General features: G+C 43.2%; 2 protein-coding genes across 3 annotated transcripts in view; one reads left to right on the top strand and one right to left on the bottom strand.

Moving 5' to 3' along the window:
- The window catches only part of PLEKHA8 (pleckstrin homology domain containing A8), a 31,028-nt gene extending 23,873 nt beyond the window's left edge, over positions 1-7,155 (bottom strand). Inside the window, exon 1 of one of the 2 annotated variants that reach the window (XM_066194988.1) lies at positions 7,047-7,153. In XM_066194988.1, coding sequence (XP_066051085.1) covers positions 7,047-7,086 — 40 coding nt within the window. In that variant the 5' untranslated portion in view covers positions 7,087-7,153. Of the gene's footprint in view, positions 1-7,046 lie in introns of both variants that reach the window. The other variant, XM_066194995.1, reaches the window with a different exon arrangement.
- A 526-nt stretch (positions 7,156-7,681) lies between these two features.
- FKBP14 (FKBP prolyl isomerase 14) lies at positions 7,682-16,104 on the top strand. The gene is made up of 4 exons (XM_066195004.1): positions 7,682-7,994; positions 10,646-10,797; positions 13,480-13,607; positions 14,906-16,104. Exons 1-4 carry the CDS (start codon positions 7,786-7,788, stop codon positions 15,062-15,064), a joined length of 648 nt encoding a protein of 215 aa, XP_066051101.1. The 5' UTR covers positions 7,682-7,785; the 3' UTR covers positions 15,065-16,104.
- The last annotated feature ends 7,411 nt before the right edge of the window (positions 16,105-23,515 follow it).

Consider the following 23,515-nt stretch of genomic DNA (forward strand, 5'->3'; position numbering starts at 1 on the left):
ATGCAGCTATCACTGAGCAAACTTGACATTTCTTGATAACACAGTTGAAACTTGGACATAATTCAAACTTTAATGTTATACAACTCAGACTCCAGACAGCATTCCTTCCAAAGTGCCAAGCCTGAAGAAAAAAAAAACCAAAACAACAAAAGAAAAACATTTGAAGACATGTAGATCATGTCAGACAATCTACAAAGTCAAGCCATCTGGGAGAATTACATACTCAAGAAGTCAAATTGATGACCTGGAAAACAAGCTGCAATTAAGAGACGACAGTTCCAGCTGCATTTCTAAAATGCATAAAGGCCAGACACCCAGGTTTTTATTATTGCTTGCTTTCCATGAGAATAATGTAACACTTTAGGCTTATTCATTTCTTGAGCTTCACAATAAGTTTTTGTAAAACTTTTGCAATTAAAAAAATAAAATAGTCCTTTTAAAAAATAAAAAATAGATAGTCCTTGGATTTCTTTGACCCTAATCCAGGCTTTAACTGCAGACAGGAGATAATTATGAACTTTTCATGTTACAACATCTGTCTAATAAGAGGAGTTAAAGCCACCATCACTTCCCTACTGCTTATAACAAGGGCAAGACCCAAGACTCAATTGCAGGTGGCAGCACAAATCCCCGTTTTTCTGTGCAGGGTCACAAACAAGTCCCAGAGTGGGTGCCCTGATAGTCAGAGCCATTTCACAGTGAGAATGTGCAATATCCATCGTTTCATCCCACCCTGAGCAAATGTAAACTGTGCCATGTGCTCACTGTCCCACCATCTCCAGCTTTATCTCCCAAAGGCAGAAGTGCCACATCGTCTGCCCAGGGCTGTGTCAGCAACTGATAGCTGGAGAAGAAGGGCTGAAAACTCAGCTCTAGCAGGGCAAAGACACTGTGAGTCAACCAGGCTTCTAGTCAGAAAAAGCAATTAGCAAGAATGTATCTTACACAGATCAAACTTGAAACTTTCCCCCTTTTTTCCTCATTGAAGAACAGAAGTAAAAGATAATCTTGATATAAGAATTTGCACTCAAAACTGGTGCCTACTTTTTCTAGACAGCCTCCTAAGGCTATCCAGTATTTTGGGAAGGGCAAGCCCAGGTGCTGGAACACGTTTTGCAGCCTTAATTCTATAGCAAAACAATCTGACTGGATAAAAATCCAGCGTGCATCCGTGAGGGACAGCAGAAAGGCAGACAAGAGTGTGTGACAATCTATGCCTCTTCTCTGAGCTATTATCCTGTCACCTAGTGAGCAGCTTCTGGAAAAGTCCATATCACAATTTTACTCTGATTATGTGCATATTAACAGCAGGAATCAACACAAAAAGCCCCTAAAGGTAATGAAGTTCAAAGATTTAGCACTTTCACAATGGTTTTACTTCTTAAAGCACTCGTTCAAGGGACACAAAAGGTTCAAGAGAAGGAAGCAACAGCTGGAACAGTCTTTAACACAATGACCTTCTCCCAGATGATTTTTCTAACAGGGGTTCCACAAAGTCCACTTTTGTTTCAATCACAACTGTTAAGGCAATGTTAGCAGAAATGAAAAAGCATCCTGTCATCATAGGGCAATTGGGTTTGTTTACAAACGATTTTATGGCAGTGACCAGCCAAGGCACAGAATGCACAATGTACCTGCCATCAGGCATTTCTTAAGGGGACGCAGTGAAAGGATGAAGGGCAGAGAGGGGACTCTGGTGGAGGCAGAAGTTCAGTAACTCAGGCCCACTGCTCAGACACTACTTCCAAGTCATACAAAGCTCCTGAGAGTTTTCTTCCTTTGTTTATACTTCCCAGCCCCAGCAAACAAGCTGCTCCCCTCTCTGACCCCTGGTTATCAGGCCAAACTAAGTCAACACTGAAATAATGTAAGCACATACAGATACCACATGATGGTATCTCTTCACCATCAGTCTACCACACCTTTGGTTTCTGTCCTACCCAGCTACTCCCTGTGATCACTTACTCATTTCAGTGCAGAGGAAGTGAATGCAGAGGCACTGGTACTGCAGCATACCTGGCAGGGAATGCTGCACCGTGGAGGCTCTGCAGCACTGCTCTAACAGCAGAGGAGAGAGGGGACACCAATTTCCATTCCTGCAGCCTCATCAAACCTTCCTACTGTGAGCACATTAGACAATTCCAAAAAGGTTGGACAAATGCAAGACTGTCGCATGAAGAAATACAGAGGGAAAGGGAAGAAAATCATGAGAAAGAAGGTCAAATCACATACAGACAATTAATCAAAATCCAAAGAGAATTAACTAATCTGTCCCTGAAGTATCCTGCATGAAAAGTCTCATCCAGACAGAACTGGCTGAGAGTCAGGCATTCATCTAAACCATAACCTGGATCCTGAGAGCAGCTACAGTCAGTAATAGAAGGCAGACCATTGCCCTGAAGGCAACAGAAACCTCAGCTGTCTAGGTCCACCTCCACAAAAGCCAGACTTCTAATTTTATACAAGCAGAACTTGGACTGTACCCAGAGGCTAAAATGAAGGGGAAAATTAGAAAAGGCTTTTTAGAACCAAATCTTTATCTAAGTGTGAAGTTTTCGATTAATTCCTCCATGTCTGGAAACAAAGGAGTTTATTTCCAGAGCTTGACATCAGCTGCAAGGATATGTGTCTCTCATCCCAAAAGGTCAGATTTCTTAAACTCCCAAAATAAAGACTTGTTCTACGCAATATCATGTGCATCCAGATCCAAGATATAAGAACTAATGCTTTTTCACATTTTCTTGAGCTCTACCCCCAAGTTTATTACGGAATTCTGAACCATTAGAGAGAAGAGTAATTTAAAGTTTTATAGGAAAGCTGAAATGCACTGCTTGTGCTGGCTCTTGGTATCTTGGGATAGACTGAAAAGAATCCAAAGTACAACAATAAACTGAGAGGGGATAATTACATACAGGTAGATGGGGAGAGCTAACTGAAGTATGAGGCATGGTGCAGCACACCAGGTATGGCATGAAGGCTAGTCTACCACACCTTGAGGAAGATGCCTTATTTAGGGTTAGAATTACTCAGCACAAATAAGGAAGTGAATATTTAAAAAAAAGCTTAGCTTTGTAAAGGAAAGTGATCAAAGCCATTTCATGGAGCATGTAGCAAATACCAGGCAAGCCAGTGGAAGCAGTCATTATTTCTCATTTAATGATGAAGCTGCCTTTGAACCCCACAGCCAAGCTGATCTGTACCATCTCTTCCAGAGTTAGCAGCAATCCTGCCTGTGGCCAGCAATCCCAGGCAGGGTGTGTGCCTACACTGAAGATCTGAACTGAACTGAATTTTAGCAGAAAGAAAAAATCAACTTGAAAGTGTCAAGCTCACACACACACCACTGAAGGGAGATCTTCCCCAACTCCATGCTGTTTCTCAGCAATAGCTCACTCATTCCATAAACCCGGTGAGGAAAAACCATAGATGCCTTTTACAAGGCAAACTCCAAAGACTAAATCAATTTATTTTATTAATCAGAAGTTACGCTACACAAAGAGCATGCAGTGCAGATTAAGTTCAGTCGGAGAGTCCCACGGGAGGCAGTTTCCAAGCAGCAAAGAGCAGCCTTCACGCGCAGTTCAGCTCCGCTCTCTCCTTTCCCTCTCGTGCAAGCAGCAATCCCCAGCTGGAGATCAGTCACGCTCTGACACTGCAGCCAGGATCTGCCTTTGATGCTGTCCACACCAGAATGGCTTGTGCTCAGCCAGGACTGCAGGCAACGGCTGCACAGCAGACTGAGGAGCTATAGGGAAGTGTCACACGGCGACACTTTTATCATTCCAACTGCTGACTACAGTAAGTGGTACTGAAACAATAGTTACACACCCATCCCCAGCCCCCACCAAACAAAGCTAGCACCAGATAGAGACTTTTGGCAAAGGATGAAATCTAGGAATTTTTGAAGATCATGTTACAGGCTTTGACTATAAGCTCAGCTGAGGCCACCTTACATGCCTGCATGACTTAAGGCGCTCTGCTCTGGATTTTGAGGATTAATAATTTGAAGTTTGCAGATGCATTATATATTTGCCCAAGAGAAAAAGTGCTGTCTCACTTTATATGATAACGATAATTCTTGCAAAGCTCTCTGCTCTCTTAAGATTTTAACCAATTTAGTGGGGGAAGCATAGACTAGAGCAATCAAAGGACACACAGTGCAAACACAAGATCCCAACGGATTTTCATAGGCTAGAACTTTGTGAATTTATATCTGATCCAAAGCTGGCACACTTCACTCAAACAAAAGTAACACACTGAGAAATCACTATCTGGTGGCCATTGCATTAGGGGACAGAAAAACTCTAAAAATCTCAGTTTTCTAAATTCAAGAGAATTCCAAGGTAGCACTGGAAACCCTGCATATAGAAACTATAATGTGAGTGCAGGATCAATACCAGAGGAAAAACCCTACCTCCAAGCAGAAACCAGGTAATACTGATTTGATTTATTCTGATCTATACAAAACAAACAAGTGCATTTATTACAAACAAGATAACTTGTTTAAGCAGTAAGGCAAACTGATCTGTCTTTCAATTGGTGGCAATCATGGTGTGCTTTCTTTGCCCTTTGCCCACAGAAAACCAAACTTGTTTCCTATTTCTGAAACGTTCTTGCCGTCAGTAACTATGTAATTTGCAACACAGATCTAGCTCCCGGCCCAAGAGCTGGGAGGAAATGGGTTGATGTGGACTTGACCTCTCATGATGGCAATGACATAAGACATTACAAAATCAAAATTCCCAGAAAAGACTCAATTACTAACAGACTCCCATCAGCTCCTCTCTCACAGCAAGAAGGAAAAGCAGACATTTTCTGCAGGTTTATGCTTGTTCTTTTTTGAATGTCCTGTCTCTCCTCTGACTGTGAGGGGTCCTCCTCATTCTGAGGTACATCAGCACTGTGTTGGTAGCACAGACACAGAGATGACATACAATTTCCCTACTTTTTGCATGCATCATTTACACTATACAGCACCTGATTCATCAACCTTGAGCAGCAGGAAAAGCATACTGGGGGCAGAACAAACGCAGAAATACTGTTCTGGATGACCTGTTGAACCTTCTTACTTTCCTTAATCCCTGAAAGGAGGCTTTCCTGTCTCTCACTCTCCAGCTCTTTGTTATTGCTGCAATGAACACCACTGGAATTCATTGCAGAATGATTTTTTTTTCCTTCATCCCTGCATAAATTCATAACTTAATGGCTTCAGGGCAGGAAGTCTTCATTTTTCAGCAAAAGAAAGCACTAGTATGTACAGACAGCTTGGAGAACAGCAATTTTACTGTTCTCAAACACACCATGGGCATTCTACAACCTAAGAAAAGGCACAGAGTGACCTTGATCACCACACTCACTAGAAGAGTCAAGATTCAACCAAAAAATCAGAAGGATGCTTCAATCTTCCATCACAGATTTTCTGTTGACAGCAAAACCTCTTCTAGTTTTCACCCAGTACAAATCTTACACATGCAAGGAAAAGCTTCCTTCAGCCTGCATTCCCTTAGACTGAGGTTTGCAAAGCGTCATCCTTCTTCATGAAGGGTCATTTGATTGGAAGTGCTTAACAATGTGGCTAGCAAAACAAAACTTAATTTTGATGAAAACAGAGTACTTCTTAGTCATCATCTTACCATCAAAACAGAAGGCCAGCTGATTCTACCACACGCGCACTCAGGCACTAAATGTCAAATGCCAGTCAGTCACCTACAACATGCATTCTTTCCCACAGACACACATTCCCAGGTCTCACAGCACAAAACCAAGCACAAGGGTTTCAGACACACCCCAGCATCTCAGCAATGCAAAGAAAAACATGTAAAAACTTTCCATCAACTGAACCATAGGTGTTTTTAGTATGGGGAAAGGACTAATATCACTACCACAGTTCGGCAATTCAAATGAAAAAGGCAAGCATGGCTCCTCCTACTGTCACTTCATAATTCAAGAGCATTCACAAATAATTAACAACAACAAAAAAATCCATGTCTCTTTACTGAGACCTGACAAATTCTGATCCTCACCTCAGAACACCTATTGCCTAGAGGGGAAAAGTCACAGCAATCTTCTAGCACAGCAATAAATCCAGCCTCATGCACCACTCCTGCCCCCCCATCCCTACCACGTGAATTCAACACTCGCTTGTGCTGCAGCTTTTTCTTTGTTTAATTTCGATTTCGTACAGTTTCCCAGCTAACCAGAGAGGTGCAGCTGTTCCAGCCTCTAGGGAGAAAAACTGAAGCAAGGCAGCAGCCCTTGTACATATATTGCAGAGCAACACTTGCACCTGGCGATGTCAAGGCGGTCGTGGTTACTTCTCTCTGACCTTCAAGTTTCCCAACTGTTCCAACAAACCACAGAGAGGTTTGCACCTGGTGAGACCCCATCCACAACCCCAAATCCCACGCCTCTGCCTCACCTGAGTCGAAGGCGCCCGGCAGTGGACATCCCACGGGAACACAGGGGGCTTCTGACCCCACCGCCTTTAACCTCTGCCGAGCGAACTCTGGCCACACACGGCTGCTTCCAATCTTCCGTGGTACGGGAACACCCCAAAAACGAAACGCTGGGCCTAGAGCTAGCAGGAGAACGCCCCTCCACCTTTTTTCTTGTCTTTCTTTCTTTCTTTTTTTTTCCTTCACGCCTTCTCATCCGAATCCCCCAAGTGGGACCGAACGGCAACACCTTTTCCTCCCAGCTCTGGGAATGCCCCGAACCCCCGACTCGCCTCAATAAAAGTTCCACGGGGGTGTGTGGGGAACGGGGAAGTTTGCTGCTCGAGCTGTTACCCAGAACATCCAAACTACCCCAAAGCCCAACCCATGACCCCGGGGAGGGCGAGGGGCGCCCCGGACACCGGGATAAACGCAGGGCAGTGACAATAAGGCAGCGCCGGGGCTGGTCCCCTGCATGGCGGAGTCAAGGCGCAGCGCTGACCGGCGCCCAGCAAACACAGTGAATATACACATGTATCTACTTGTATAAATACATATATGGCAAGATGACGGCGCCCGTCCCGCAAAGGCTGAGCACCGGCAGGAACTCACCGCTCAGGTAGTTAGTCCACTTGTACAAGACCCCCTCCATGCCGGCCGGCCCCCGGCCCCATGCAGCGCGGCCGCCCCCCGGCGGGGTCACGCCGCCCGCCGCCGCCCGCGCTCCGCCGCGCCGCCGCCACACAGCGCCATCGCGGGGGGGCGCGCGCCCCGCCCGGCCCGCGCCGCGCCCGCCCCCCGCTGCCGCCGCCGCCACCGCCACGCTCCCAGCGCAGGGAGCGCCGCAGCCGCGCAGCCAGGGCACGGCCCCGCGGCGCTACGTCAGCGCAACCCGCGCTGTGAATCGCGGCCCGCGTGACCGGCGGGAGGGCGGAGGCAGGCGCGGAATGCCCAGAGCAGGTGGCCTCTCGCGGCCAATCGGAACGCGCCCTCACTGCCCCCGCCGCCCAATCAACGGCCGGCAGCGGCCGGCTCTATTGTGCGCGCGCTCCGCGGGGCTGCCCCGCTCGCCGGCGCTGCGACTTCCCGGAGCGCCCGGCCCGCTCACCCCCCCTCCTCCGCTGGTCGGGCCTGCCGATTGGATGGGCTGAGGAACGGACAGGGGCGTGCCCCAATGGGCGACAGCTCCTGCGGAGCTCGCCCTGCAGGGAGCCAATCAGCGCACGCGCCGCCAGTGCCGGGCCGAGGGGAGCCGGGGGCTGGCGGCGGTGCGTGCCGCTGCCACGTCGGACGGAGCGGCCGGGCTCGGGGCGCGGGATGGCGGCACGGTGAGAGCAGCGAGGCGGCGGCGATGGCGGCGGCGCTGCTGCTGCTCTGCTCCGCCCTGCTGTGCGCGGCGCTGGGCTGCGCGGGCGCGGCGCTGATCCCCCCCGCGGCAGACGTGAAGGTGGAGGTGCTGCACAAGCCTTTCATCTGCCACAGGAGGACTAAGTGGGGAGATATGATGCTGGTTCACTACGAGGGCTTCTTGGAGAGGGACGGCTCCATGTTTCACTCGACGTAAGTGAGCGGCGCGTCTTCTGCGAGCGAGCTGCTGGATGAGCTTCCATGGGGAAATATATATATATATATATATATATATATATATATATATATATTTGTATATGTAATAGAATCATGGAATGGCTTAAGTTGGAAGTGACGTTAAAGATTCCTTGACCCTTCCACTAGATCAAGTTGCTCGGAGCAACCCCATCCGCGCATCCGACGCGCCTTTGAACGCTGCCCAGGTTGCTCACAGCCCTATCCAGCCTGGCCTTGAGCGCCTCCAGGAATGTCAACAGCTTCTCTGGGCAGCCTGTTCCAGTGACTTACCGCCCTCACAGTAAAAAAATTTCCGACTAATATCTAATCTGAGCCTACTCTCAGTTTAAAGCTATCACCCCTTGTCCTGTCACTGCACGCCCTTTTAAGTTGTCGCTTTCCATCTCTCTTGTAGGCTCCCTTGAGGTAATGGAAAGGTGCAATTAAGTCACCCTAGAGCTTTTTCTTTACCAGTCTGAACAATCCCAGTTCTCTCAGCCTTTCCGTGTAGGAGAGGTGCTGCTCCATCCAACAATCTTGGTGCACCTTCTCTGGACTCGCTCCTTTATGTCTATATAAATATATATATTTATTTTGATATAGATTATCTCTTCTGGTCGTGCTTTCTTAAATCCAGACCACTCACAGGGGTCCACAGAATAGCTCTGTGAAGAGCATTTTGTCCGGGGCAAGTGTTTTTTTGTTTTACTTCTCCCTCCCCAAAAGCCCAAAACTTGCATTTACTTGTGAGCAAGGAAACAAAAGCAATGCATGAATGCCATCTTTTGGAGGGATAAAAGAGCCTAAATAACATTGCATGAACTTGTCATTGGGGCCCCTCCACTGCCACTTGTTCTCAGAAAGTTTGGTGTGAAGCAGTGTTTCACAGTGCTGTTCAAGTTGAACACCAACACTAAGGCCAATCTCCTTTCCCAAACCAAACCTTACTTAGCATTTGTTTAATGGTCAGTCTGTAGGAAGTAGAGCCATGTGTCATTTCTTAAAAGATGGGGATGTTATGCATGGAGCACCTCTCCTATGTTGAAAGGCTGAGAAAACTGGCATTGTTCAGCCTGGAAAAGGGAAGGCTTTGAGGTGACCTAATTGTGGCTTTCCACTACCTGAAGAAAGATGGAGAGAGACTTTTTGCAAGGGCATGTAGTGACAGAACAAGGGGGAATGGTTCAAACTTAGAGAGAGCAGGTTAGATTAGGTTATTAGAAAGAAAATTTTTACTCTGAGGATGGTGAGACACTGGAACAGTTTGCCCAGGGAAATTGTTGACAACCCATCCCTGGAGGTGTTCAAGGCCAGCTTGGATGGGACTCTGAGAACCTGGTCTAGTTGAATGTGTCCAGGCCCATGGCACAGAGGGGTTGGAACTTGATGATCTTTAAGGTCTCTTCCATACCAAATTCTGTGATTCTCTGATTTAGGTGCAGGTTTTGGAATATGATCTCAGCAGTTTAATAGGTCTTGTGCTACGAATTAATTTCTGTTTGGTTTCTAAAGCAAACTATTAAAGTTACATTTTTAACTATGAAAGTTAAAAAAGAAAAAAGTTACATGTGCCCTTCCACTAGCGGCAGCACAATCACAGCTTTTCATTATTCTTTACCTGCCCCTGACCAGATAAGTCAACATACCAGAACCACAGAAATGCAAATAGAAGGAAGAGCCAGAAATTCAAGAGTCTGCAAAGAGCCTGCAACGACTTGCTAATGCTGGATGTCCTGTAAAACATCAACGAAGTGTTAATAGCGGGAGACAGCAAAATACTCAAGTCTCTGCTGGCTGCCTGAAAGCTACTTTTGTATATTAAACAGAAAAAAATAAGACAGTTTTTGCATGTTTATGCTCTTGCAGATGATTCAACTAAAATCTCACTAATTTTCTCTTGTAGTTAACCTGCCTCTTTAAAAGGACTTCTAGTGACACACTAAAGTTTTTGTTGCTGACTAACTTCTGTAAGTTCATTTTCTTCTTAAACACCTTTCCTGCACTACTAGAAAATAGAGCTTTCAAATTCCTTGTCTGTTAGTAGAGTGAAAGTAGTCCGGGTTATACCATCTGGTTAAATCAGAAAAGGATCTTTTCTTCCAAATCTAATGTTGAATGTTTTGCATGCATTTGTTTCTGTTTTTTTCTCGACTGTTACGTAGTTGTTTTGTTGTTATTTCCCCCCTCCCCATCCGTTTCTTTTGAAAGAGATGGGGCTGATTCTTCTAAGCATGTTAAAATGTATATTGCTATCCTGACCATGCTGGTCTGTGATTTGCAGTTTATGATGGCCTTGACTGTAGATTTTTAAGAAAAATGCCCTTCTAGTCTGATCAGTTTCCAAGTGGAAGTAGGTGATCAGGGAAGTGAAGGTGGAGATCTGGGTTGGTTAGTGTTGTCATAAACACAGCAGGTAAATGTTGTTTTATTTCTTTCCACTCCCCAAGGAACCTTGTCTTGCAAAGCATAAGTTTTACAGACTTTGAAAGTGTACTTCATTTAAGAGGTGTCGAGGTGCTGAGCAGTGCTGTGTTTTTAACTGTATATCTACATTATGAGCATATTCCATCTGCCTTTTGTGGAACTTGATGTTTAAATACAAAGTGTTTTATTCCTTTCTTTTCCAGTCACAAGCATAACAATGGTCAACCGATGTGGTTTACACTTGGCATAAGGGAAGCTCTCAAAGGCTGGGACAGAGGGTTGAAGGACATGTGTGTGGGAGAGAAACGGAAGCTAACTATTCCACCAGCCCTTGCTTATGGAAAAGAAGGGAAAGGTAAAACACTTGTGGAGCACTCACCTTGCTCTAATTGTTTCTAATCTCTGTATTTTACTGTTATTCTTGGCCTAAGAGGTTAGAAAGCTTTCAAGCTTTCCAGGTTGATTCTGTTAAAGAAAGAAAAATTGAGGGACTCAAGTTCTCTTTCTCATAAATTTGTTCCCTGCAGTAATGTCCTTTAAGTGGCTATGTGGTGAATGCAGGGGAAAAAAAAAACAGAAACTGATGGTAGCTGCCATGCTGTATGTTCTAAGTGTCTTTTCTGTCAGTGCTGTGCTCAACAGTGCCCTGCTTTTCCTTTTAATTTTTTAGTTTGTTTTTTTTTTCTCCCTTCTTTTACAGTCAAGTGGAGGTGGTTGCTTAGGTAACAGTTGGCTTTTTGGCTGTTGGATCTGTTTTTGTGGTAATACTTCATGAATGTGCATGTGCAAGCCTCATTCTTGCTTTCAGGTTTCTTTTCGAACCGTAAGAAACTCCCTGCACTGCTGCCCAACCAGTTCTTAGATGTAAAAAGTAAAAAGTCACTGTTTATTTCTCCATATAGGGACATTAATTCTTTTCCTCTTACAGCTATTTTCAGTTTGAGCAGTGGTCCCTGTTATCCACAGTAAGATGTGCGTGGGCAGTCACCTACTGAAAATGCACTGACTGCTGTGCAGCCAATTATAAGCATTGTCTGTAGGGTTTTCTCAACCTGTCTGCTCCTGAGGGTGTTTGGGGCTTTTCCTTTCAAATATTTCCAGATTCCTTTAACAGGAAGCCCAGATTTGGAATATGCAGTTAAGCGAGTGATGGCTTGAATGGTTCTATTTCTGCTTTATGGGATTTGTTTTAGTTTTTTTGAGTGATTACCATGAATATTTATGTCATGACAAGCGCTGCAACAAAGGACCTACAGTAGTACAAGGTTCTGAAGCAGAAAGGATAAATGCCTAGGAACATACAGTCCACCCTGCTGATGTTCTCTCCCATCACTATGATACTGTTTTGGGAATGAGGACTGCATGTCTGTATCTTCTGGCAAGTAGGGCTGCACACAGGCTTAGGACACCACATTACCTCATGCCAGGTAGTATTCATAGCTAGAGCATACTTCATACCTTCCTTTATTAAATGTACTTGTTTAACACATATTTTTCTAGAAGCTCTGGTTTAGAGTTTAAGATACAGTATTAGAAATAATCATGTTTCTAGTAGAGAACAGGAATCTTGTGGTCATCATTTAGTTGTCTTTATGCAGGGCTCAGCTGTAAATTTTTCCACAAAAAATATGAAATGCTGCAGTGCTCATGTAGTCATCACAGGCCTAATTAATTAATATGTAAAGCACTACAGTTGTTCTTCAAAGACTTGCAAGCCTCACCTCTGTGTTTAGTGCAAGAAGGTTAAACAGCTAAACACTGCTAACTGCTGTAAGAAATTACTTGCTTTAGGAAAACTTTAAAGTATTTGAGCATAATTATGTTGCTGTTTTCAGGCGATGCTCTTGAAGACGGAATTATTTCATTTTCTTCATGCTTTCCTTCAGATGCACATAATTTCACTAGCTTCCCACCTTGGTTGCTGTCTGACTCATCATTTGAGTCAGATGCCTTTTTCTGTAACACTCAAAAAAATTACCTGTGTTCCAAACCCTAAACAGGGTACTGTGCCCTGTATTTCCAGAAGATTCTGCACATTTATTCATCCCAGAAATCTGTAAGCCTGTTTGTTGCTGCAGCTCAGGGTATGTTTAACACCATAGCTCTAAAGTGGTAGATGTGGATTATTTTTCCCTGTCTTCTCAAGGCACAGAAATATTTTTTGGGGTGCTGCCATCGAATATAGAGATATTTTTGGTCCTATTCAACCTCTCTCTATATAACAGAGCAAAGTACTGTGCTAGAAGGTCTTTGACAGCAGCTTCAGCCATCAGCATGGGGGCATATCTCATCTCTGTAAAAGTCAGTGCCTGATAAACTGAAATCCTTGAAGTTGGTGGCATGGGGGAGTACTCTGTGGGACTATTAGGTAGTTACTGGTCTGTTCCCCTACATCACAAATGATGTTGTGATAACACACACATTGTGATCAGGTTTGGGTACTTAGATTCTGCTGAGTGTTTGGAAGTAGCTCAGTGCTTTGTGCCCTGAGTCCAGAGACCGCTGTGGGAGACCAACATTGTCCTTGCCCTTCTGTCTGTGTCTGCAAAAGAGTTTTTTCCAGAGGCAGAAGAGCAGACACCAGGTATCAGCTGGCAGTAGAGAGGAATTTAGGGACTGATGAGGCATCTGAAATTCTTGCTTCCTGCTGCCCTGTACATTAGTCTTGGCTGTAGCATGTCCGACTGTACAGTCTCCTTTACTGTTTTCCAGTTTATCTGGCTCTGGTCACGAAAGAAAAAAGATTCAAGAACATTGTTTGATAAACTTGTGATGGTAATTGCTGAATGAAAGCTTGCATCAACACCTACTAGTCTCCAACAAAACTAGTTGCATCTAAAATTGCATTTATGCTGTAAGGACTGCTCAGAGTCCAGGCTACAGGCTGAAATGGTTGTGATCATCACTGTTACAGATACTTATCCTTACTAGTTCGAACTGCAGGATGCTTTGAAATGACTAGGCTTGCTCTGATGCAAATGGCTTTTGTATGGCATTGAATATATAGTTGGTTTAAACTTTTCTCCATTTTGGGCAGGAAAAATTCCACCTGAGAGCACATTGATTTTCAACATTGACCTTCTAGAAATTAGAAATGGACCAAGGTCTCATGAGTCATTCCAAGAGATGGATCTTAATGATGACTGGAAACTATCCAAGCAAGAGGTGAGTGGGTTATCCTTCTATTGTGAGCAAATCTAACAGAATGGGAGAGTGGAAAAAAATGCACATCTATGCTGCACTGCTCCGAGCCTTGCATCCTAGCGAAATTTCTGGACTGGAGGTTCAGAAGAGGCCTTGGTAAGCTGAGGATAGGCATGTGACTCGTGTGCTGCACACTTACGGAAGGCTTGGATAAAGTAAAGCATCTTAGAAATAAAACCAGACATCAGGGCTTTTTGGATTTAATTGCTGATTTGTTAATAAACTGGGATTTCTTCTGCTGTAGGGCAATTCTATTTCATAGCATTCACTCTGTGAAGGACATGTAATCAGCATTATTCGTTATCTGTTTGCCCCTCATTTTCAAACTTCTGCTTTTTTAGCAAAAGTGATCCATGAGAAGCTAGCATAAACCACTGAGTTCTTTTTGATTTGGGTGTGGTACAGTTTATTAGGCTCAGAAGGCTAATTAATCATTTGTACTATGCATCAGACAGTCTCAGTGTGTGTAATGTCTGCGTATTAGGAATGTAAGCACTAACACTAACAAATTCCAGAGACTGAAGTGACTAAAGCAGACCTGAAACATGGTCCATGGTTCTTACAGAAGTGGTATCTGTTTAATTAAGAGTATGTTGGTATTGTTATTTTTGTAGAAGGCTCTGTGATTCAGAACACTTGGGATCTCCATAGTTAAACCTTAAAAACTTTCTAAAACCAATCTGACATTGTTGAAAACACTGCTTACCATTAGTATCTAGTTTAATGTTAGTAACTGTTCCAGTGGTCTGTTTAAAACCTGCCTTGGGTCTTTGTCCTTAAAATTTTTGAGATATCTAGAAATCTTTTAATGTATTTCCCATTGGAGCAGCAAACACTGAGATTGTGGACACATTTCTGTATATATCTGGGGTGGGCGTTTACATATACTGGGTTGTCAGGGTGCCAGAATGTGGAAAAGCTGTCTCTGACCAATTGGTAGCTGATATTTTCTGCCCAACTATTTGTACTTTACTGGATAGACATCAGAAGACAGGCTGTCCTGACTCATTTTTTGAGTCAGATACCATAAAGGTATGGCAACAGCTTTGCTAGTCTTGCTGTCACTTCTGTCACTAAAGACCCTTCACTCAAAGGGACTTCAGAATCAGTTAGACAAGTATTATTCTGGCAGTGGCACAGGAGGAGAGGTATCTATTATCTAATACCAGCACCCTGAGCATAGCATCCCTGTGTTATGCTGCAGTAATCAATTCTTTCATAAGTCTGAAAATGTTCACTCTCACCTTTTGTCTTAACAGGTGAAAATTTACTTGAAGAAAGAATTTGAAAAGCATGGAGCAGTGGTAAATGACACCCAGCACGATGCTTTGGTTGAAGACATCTTTGATAAAGAGGATGAAGACAGTGATGGGTTTATATCTGCAAGGGAATTCACGTACAAACATGATGAGCTGTAGAAAGAAAAGGGTGGCATAATTTTTTTTGACACAAATAGCGGTGACTTAGACTGTCTGGTTCTCGTGTCATCTTAATTCTGTGTTTTGGAATTGACAGTTGCTGTTGGCAAAGAAACACTTTGTTTATATAAAAGAGAATTTCTATTCATTATGTACAAATGTTTTAAACTATTTTCAAGTGTGAAAATGTACCTCCTCCTATACAGCGAAGACTTGCACATCAGTGTTTTTAAAATTTTGTATTAAATTATTTTTCAGAAATGAAACAAACTTTCCAGTTATTTTTCATTATGAAAATCAAAATCCAGTTCAGTGACTTTCTGTTATTTGTTTGTGTGCCAAGATCACTTTCAGCAGCTACCTTAAATACTACTTGTAGTTTGTGGCTTAATTCCTTCTTGAGTGTCACTGCTTAAACAGCAGTGTGCCGACCTTGGGTTTTTTCCCTGCAGATTTTTAAAAGATGTAGTAGAAGGCATTATCATCTCTCTATATGGCTGAGAAACTGATACAAAGCTGAATGAGAAGAATGATTATCATGTGCTGATTTTGCCCTTCTAAAGGGAAGTGTTACCACCTATGCCAGTAATTGTCTGCATTTTTCATTAAATTTTGTGAACCAAGCAGGAGTTAATGTCAGACTTTCACTTTTACTGCCAGCAACATTCTAGGAAACATCTGTAATTTGGAAGGCAGCAAGTTGTGCTGCAGTGCAGAGGTGGTGTCCTTTAAAATGTACACACACATTTGTTTTGAAACTCGGACTCTGCATTCATCAGAAAAGCTCACACCTTTCTTTCATAGTTTGAGGGGGATCTTGAGCTGAATGTTACAAGTCTGAAGTTTTTCCTCTTTGCAGAAGGGAAAGAGTTTACTGACAGAAGCATCAGTACGGTCTAAAGAACAATTTCCATGGGCTTGTCTGCTTTGCAGCTGCGTGAGCTGCAGAACTTGTTTCATTGGCCCTTTGCAGCATTTTTTCACAAGTAGCACACAAGTGATGTGCATTTTAAATAAAGAAGTGAATTTTTAGAAAACCAGAGGTGTGAAGTGTTATGGTGCTGTGTCTTTACAGAGGTAGGGATCATTAGGATTTCAAACACAAAATTGGAGTTTGAAGAGCAGTTTTTGGAGAGGTAGAAACATTTTGCAATTGTCCATGGCTTGTTAAATGAGAGGGCAAAGTATCTCAGGGACAGAATTTATTCTGACATCACTAACCTGTGGGTCTATGAACACAGCATTGTACTTGAAAATTGTTGCTCGAAGCTGTGTAAGGACGCAAAGCAAATCCAGTTGTTTGAAAGTGAGAATGCTGCATTGCACTAACCCTTAACTACCGCGAACTGAGACTGCATTCAAGGTTCTCAGTGCTGTAGGTGTGTTAGATGTTTCCCTGCCACCTAGTGTCGCAACTGAGGATTAGAGAACTGCTTCATTGAACGGACTTCGACTGCAGAGGAGCGTTTAGAGATGCCTGTCAGCAGCGACGATCGGGAGGCAGGGGGAAGGAAAGCTGTAAGCGAGGGTATGCAGCACTGGGCTATTCCGTTTCGGTTTTCTTCCAGCCTATGTGACATTTTGTGGGTGATGTTCTAAGTGACAGGGAATTAATTGCAACCATGTATTTTGTTTTCAGTAACCTTAGGTCTTTTTCCTCAATGATGCCATCTGCTTTTCTTGAACCCAATAAAACTTCTATGCTGTGAGTTTCAGTAAAATAGTGTAGGAAAATGTTTCCCTTCTGTTTTAGGCTCATTGCCTGCCCTTATTCTTTTATTGAGAAGAAATAATGAATAGTCATTACCTATTTAGTTATTCTTACTGGTCATGGTTTTGCATATTGCTAGTTTATTCTCATCACTCACGAAAAATCAAGCTTGCCTGACTTCAGCTTGCCCAAGGCAGGTTTCATGTTCTGTGCTGGCTGTCTCGATTTCCCCTACAGTCACCAGAGCACTGAGCACCTGGGGGCAGCTCACTGCATGTGTGTTGTTTATCTTGTATTGAGATAGCTGCCTTACCAAATAGAACCTTTCTCTGCCGACTATGTGGGGAACCTAGACAATTATTATAGCCTAGGCCAAGGGAGGATAATAGGATATGAAGTTGATCTTCAAGCCAGTCTTGCCTAGATGTGGGAACTGGCAGGTAGCCAACCAACCAAAGGGGAGATACTCTGTGTGTGTGTGTGTGTGTGTGCGCGCGCATGTGTGTGCGCACGTATGTGTGTGTGTGCTGCTGGGAAGAGCAGAACTGAAACTTTCATTGGGTCTCAGAGGGTTTTAGATCATTCTTTGCAGTGTTTAGCATTTTCTCAAATCATCTGGCTGGGGAATGAAAGCATAAGAGCATGGAATAAAATTTGCCCATGTTACTGACCTAACACATTAAAAGTTAAGATTAAATAATGAGGTGCCAATATGTGACTCCAGTAAGGGCCAATTGTTTCTTTTGTATTAAATAGGAGTTTATAGTCAGTGATTGCTGTGAAATGTACATCGGCATAATCTGCTTGGATTTTTAAAACATTTCATAAAAATAACTTTCAGTGAACATACAGTTACTTGTTAATGCCAGCAGGGTGTTAAAGCTGCAAGACCAAGATGGCCTAATTTGGTGTTGTGTATAGGTTTATGCCAAATAAGAGTATGGTTTTTCTTAGTAGTTTTCTTGAGAGCTGTGTTAAATTCTGAAATTGAACTGATAATGTTTTCTTAAAAGTGCAGAATCAGCAGCAGATTTGAGAAGTCTCTTCAACTTGATTATCATTTGCGACCGTTAGAAGTCCTCCTGTGAAGATGAAAGGCTTTCTTAGGTAGAAATAGCACTGCCTGGTTTTACCTCAATTGCATTTGCTTGTTAATCCACAGGGCAAATTGCGGCAGTGCCAGCAGGAGCCAGCCAACAACCTGTAGGACGTCAGAGGCAGGCAGCTGCCTGTCCCCCGAAGTGGGTGGAATACTGGAACTCCAGTGGCACGCAGGAACATTTTGTCTGGCTTGTGGGTGAAGTATGAGGGGTATTTCCCCTGAAGAAACAAACCCTCACTGCGTATCTGTAAAACACGGCACTTGAAAAAGTGGGGAGGGTTCAAAACAGAGCACTTTCCTTCTACGTCTTATAGCCTTCTTCAAACGTTTCTTGTTGGTTTGTAGTTATTTGGGAAACAATTTAGTGATGTTTTCTAGAACTGCAGCCTGTCATTCACAGCCAGTACCTAACAATTCCAGTGGGAGTTGCTGCCTTCTGTAGGTACAGAAGCAGCCCTCAGAGCACATTTTATTTAAAAATTCTTGATATGCAATGCAATGACACAAGAAAGCTTTTGGCAAATCTTCAGGAATGGTGCTTTTAAAGTTTTCTTTTTTAAGATAAACTGACAAGGAAAACAGTATGAATCACTTTACTTGGTCTTGAATCTTTTCAGTAACTTATGTCATAGAATTATAGAATCATTTATGTTGGAAAATACCCTTAAGATCATCCAACTCAACTGTTAACCCAGCAGTTGCAAAGCCCACCACTCAGTCATGTCCGAGTGCCACATGTACATGTCTTTTGAATGCCTGCAGGTGTTTCAGTGATTCCTCCACCACATTCCTAGGTGACCTTTCCCAATGCTTGACAACCCTTTACATGAAGAAGTCTTCCCTAACATCCAAACTAAACCTCCCCTGGTACAGCTTGAGGATGTTTCCTTTTGTCCTGTGCCTTGGTGCTTGGAAGAAAAGCCCTACCCTCACCTCACTACAACCTCTTGTCAGGCAGCTGTAGAGAGTGAAGAAAAGGTTTTCCCCCTCAGCCTCCATTTCTCTGGCCCAAACACTCTCAGCTCCCTTAGCCACTCCTCGTCAGACTTGTGCTCCAGACTGTTGAGCAGTTTCATTCCCTTTTCTGGATGTGCTTCAGCACTTCAATGTATTCTATTGAGAGGCCCAAAACTGAACACAGGATTTGAGCTGCAGCCTCACCAGTGCCAAGTACAGGAGGACAATCACTGCTCTGCTCCTGCTGGTCACACTATTGCTGACACAGGCCAGGATGCTATTGGCCCATTTGGCCACCTGGGCACACATTGGCTCATGTTCAGCAGCTGTCGACCAGCACTCCCAGATCCTTTTCTGCTGGCCAGCTTTCCAGGCACTCAGCCCCAGTTACCCCCTGCAACATTGCCTGGAGTAGATGTGACCCAGCACTTGGGGGCTGAACGTCATTCAGTTGCACTCAGCCCATTGATCCAGCCTGTCCAGACCCCCCCGTCCACAGCATGTCCTTGTGCTGCCAGGGACATGCCAAGTATTGTGTGTGTTTTGGTATTTTGGTGAGTACAATATGTTACAGAGTCATAAAATTGCAGTGTTAAGTACATATTGAACAAATTGCTGCCATAATTTCTTCTTCATGATATCCTGAATGAAAGTGATACACAGTTGATTTCCTGAGTACTTTGGTGTAAAAAGATAGGTTGTACAGTTTGGCCCTTAAATTACCTTTGTTGTACGTGTTCCCCACATCCCATCGTTTATGCTGTTAGATACAAAATGTTCTATCCCTTGATCCAGAAATCCTAGTTTCAGATGCAGGTGAGTACCAGCAGGACTGGGAAAGCTCACTGCTTTGGGGCATTCTGGGAAAAGACACAAAACTAGGGAAAATGTCAGAGAGAGTGGAATTATGCAGAGTGATGTAAGAAATGCAGAAGATTTTATTTCCTAGATCCTTTGGCATCTGCTTATTTGGAAGAAAGAGCACCGGCAGCCACTGATGTAAGGACTGCAAGTAATAAGGCTATTTCCTGATTTGACTTTGATTAGAAACCACTGCTTTGGACAGTTCCTATTTGGAGTTTCAGGCAAAATTTAAATTGACACATCCAAGGTTTGTTAAAAGAGTTTTCAGAATAGGTATGTTGAGTTTACATCTTGAAAATACATTGGCCTCATCACAGAGTTTTTGCAAAAACCTCCAAAACACAGCCCAAAGCACACTACCGCAGACCCCTTAATTTGTTTGCAACGTGAATTGTTTTTGGTAACAGGAAATAAATCAAAACTGCTTATATTTGTATAATCCTGGATAATTTTAGCTTCTCTTGAAAGTTAATCGTAATGCTTACATTCTGTGTCCTAGTTTTCTCCTGGTTCATAGGAAAAACAACTCTCTGACAAAATAAAGATCTTTCTTTAGCTACACTGCTTCTGTTTTCATGCCTGTGCTTGATTATGTCAACAGTTTCACACAAGAGGTATAATTGACAATCTCAGTGGGAGGCTGTATAGGGACAAGAACTTGGTTATCATCTCTTCCAGCCTGGAGGGGATTCAGATGGAGGCTCCTACTGCATCACATTTCTTCCTCCTGGGAATTTATGTCCCAAAAAAAGGTTGGTTTAGCCAGGGGTTGTACCTGGTCAGAGACTATGTGGTATTTCTGTTGTACGTTGTAAAAAAATATGAGCTTGGTTTATCTGAGAAAGTTGCCATGACAGAGGATAGTTAGAAACATGGCAGGTAAGTAACTTTTTTATAATTTTTCTGAAGGTCATGTTCCTTGTAAGCTTGAGATTGTCCAAAGGGATATTTTTTAAAAATTTTATTTTCTTATAAATAGTGCTTTGCATCTCCATTAGGTAAGCAAGGATTAATCCACTTTTAAAATATTAGGGTCTGACTGCAGAAATCCAGTGGAACCAACTCTTCAGAGCTCCCCAAATCCTAGTTATATTTTGCTCTAAAAAATCTGAGGCTGATGCTAACTACCATTAAGAGCTGCTCTTCATTTTAGACATGATGCTTCTAATTTCTAGTTTCTGTCATGACCTGCATAAGGAGATTAAATGACGCAGGATAATTGATTCCTCATCTGGGAGTCAGACTGGAAGCATTAAATCAATCCTGTCCTCTTTCATGTTATTGCCATTGAAATGTCTTTAAAGCAGCTATGTTTCCTCTTCTGCCACTTTCCTTGAGTACTGAACTAAATAATACCTATTTCTTTTGTGTGCCTTGACCTTCTCTCTCTGGGAGAAAATAGCAGAGTTTAGCTCTGGTCTGTCTAATCTGCTGGGATATATCTTTAGAGAATAGGTTTTCATTCCACAAATGCAACTCAAAATGGTTTTGCTGAACCTGTGTCCATCTCTGGGTATGGGCTAACTGTAGCTGAAAGAAAATCATGACCTGCTGGATTTTACTCTTAGCAACACTTACCACAGTACTTAAGAGAGACAAGACTGGTGGTGTTCCTTCATTTTTACAGAAGGTGAGAATTTACCTTTGCATCCAGTATCTCTGCCCTTATGTGCCATCATGTCTGTACTGCTGTTGTCACTACCAGCAGCTGGGTTAAAACCTGGGCTTCACATGTTCACGTGGACATCATGATGTGCAGTGCACTCTGATGTAACCCAACACTCCACCTCTGCAAAACAGTCTGAGGCAAAGCTCCCAGACACGTGGTGCTCATCTTGCAGCTGACAAACCATCACAAACTGCAGTGGGAGCACGTATGGAGCAGAAGCAGCCAATGGTCCCATGTGTTTGGTACCAGATTCTGTCCCTGCCAGCCTGAGTCAAGCCCAGCTCACCATGGCACCTTTTGAAACAGCCACAACCTGCACCCACACAGTGCTGGGGCTGTGTGGGGTGGGCTCTAGGGCACCAGTTCTGCCCTGCCAGACCTCTGCTGGCTTTGGACCTTCACACCTTGTTTCCTGAGCAAGCAGCTGTCAGTGGGATGTGTCAGAGCCCCAGCAAAGATTGAAGTGGCACCAGCCAGGCTCGTGCTGTCACATCACTCCTTCACACCAGTAAAGCTACAGGCAGGCTTGGAGAAAACACCAGGGCCCTTGGGCTGGCAGGGAATAGCAGGGAAGATAAGCAGGGGAATATCTCTCAGTACCATCCAGTTTTTCTTGGCTGATATCCACAGCAAATATGGGGAAGTTTAAAAACTCCTGGGTAATTTATTATTTACATTTCTCTGTTAAAATGCATACATAAGGAATAATGTGCAAGTAGAATGAAACTTACAATACAGTGTAAGCTTTGTAATTTTGCCAGTCTATTAACTGCTATCTTCCAGTTGTACCTTGTGGATAAGGCCATTTATGGACTCTTTTATGACAGAGATGCTCAGCTGTGAACATTTTAGAAAAAACACATTTTCCCTATAATTTTGGAAGTACAGGAGACAATAACATTTATTTTAGCTAAAAATATTTCTGTTATCAGTGATCTCTTTCCACCTTGCAGCTATCTACCCCTTCCACGAATAAGGAAAATGGCTTAATTTTCCAATTAGGTTGGAAAAAAACTTACAAAAAACCAAACCAAAAACCAAACCAAAACCAAAACTTTCCAAGTTTTAAGACTTCTGAAAAATGGAATACTGGAAAATGCTGCAGCAAAAACATCTTTAGCCCAAGAAGGACATGCCACTGTTCACAGTCCCCAGCGAATGATGCGTATGGGAGGAGAGAGAAGATTGCTGACACATGCATAACTTTTAGGAGTACTCAGCAGACCTGCTGCTGTGGTTACTAACCAGAACCTCCCCTGAATGAGTGCTATTTGCACTGCACCAGATGGCTGATAAATCACATAGGGGAATTTGCTGTCCCTTGTGTTACTGTCCGATCTTTTCTCCAAGTGCTATGATTTAATTTGCAGCAATTCACACACAGATTATTTAGTCATGACACACTAATAGAAGACATGAAACTGCTGCAGGTGTGCAGTCACTTTAATGAACTCCTGTATTACCTGCATAACACCAAAAATGTATTTTGCCTTACGTATTGATGTTCATATTGTTGCAATTTGATGAATAATGCTGAGGAAAAAACCTATGCCTGAATTTTATTATAATTTTAATAACATAATTACTGTAGCACATTTATTGCAGAGCGAAGTGAGATGCCTTTTGCAGTTCATTGGCCTGCCATAAACAGGCAGCATCAAAAACCATGAAGTATAGATGATGATTAAACAGGCTCATTGCATAAGAAAGTAATGCTGTTGCCTCTGTACTTTCTGCTGCTTTGTTGTCATTACTGCCTTACCCTCTCAGGATGACTGTCCACCTGCCTGGACTATTTTTTATCATGAGTCTTCAGCTATTGTCAAGTGCTTTAGCCTCACTGATACAAGTGCCATTCTAACACACTTAAAAAAAAAAAAAAAAAAAAAAAAAAAAAGTGTCCAGTGAGTCCTGTGATACATTTTAGCGTGACAACAAAAATATCCTGTCCCAGATTTCTGTGAATTAAAATAAGGAAAATGAGAAAATTTACGAAAACAAAGCAACAGTCTAATGATTTTTTGATACAACATTACTCCTGCAGTAGGCAACTTTCTTGACTGGGCAATGGAGCAACTTGGTTGCGTGGTTCAGTGCTGTTGTGCCTAACAGGTTTCTGGACACTGGGAGTAACTGCAGCATGCCTGG

The sequence above is a fragment of the Chamaea fasciata genome, unplaced genomic scaffold (genome assembly GCF_029207755.1).
Source record: "Chamaea fasciata isolate MVZ Bird 193981 ecotype frontalis unplaced genomic scaffold, bChaFas1.0.hap1 SCAF_1, whole genome shotgun sequence".
NCBI lineage: Eukaryota > Metazoa > Chordata > Aves > Passeriformes > Sylviidae > Chamaea > Chamaea fasciata.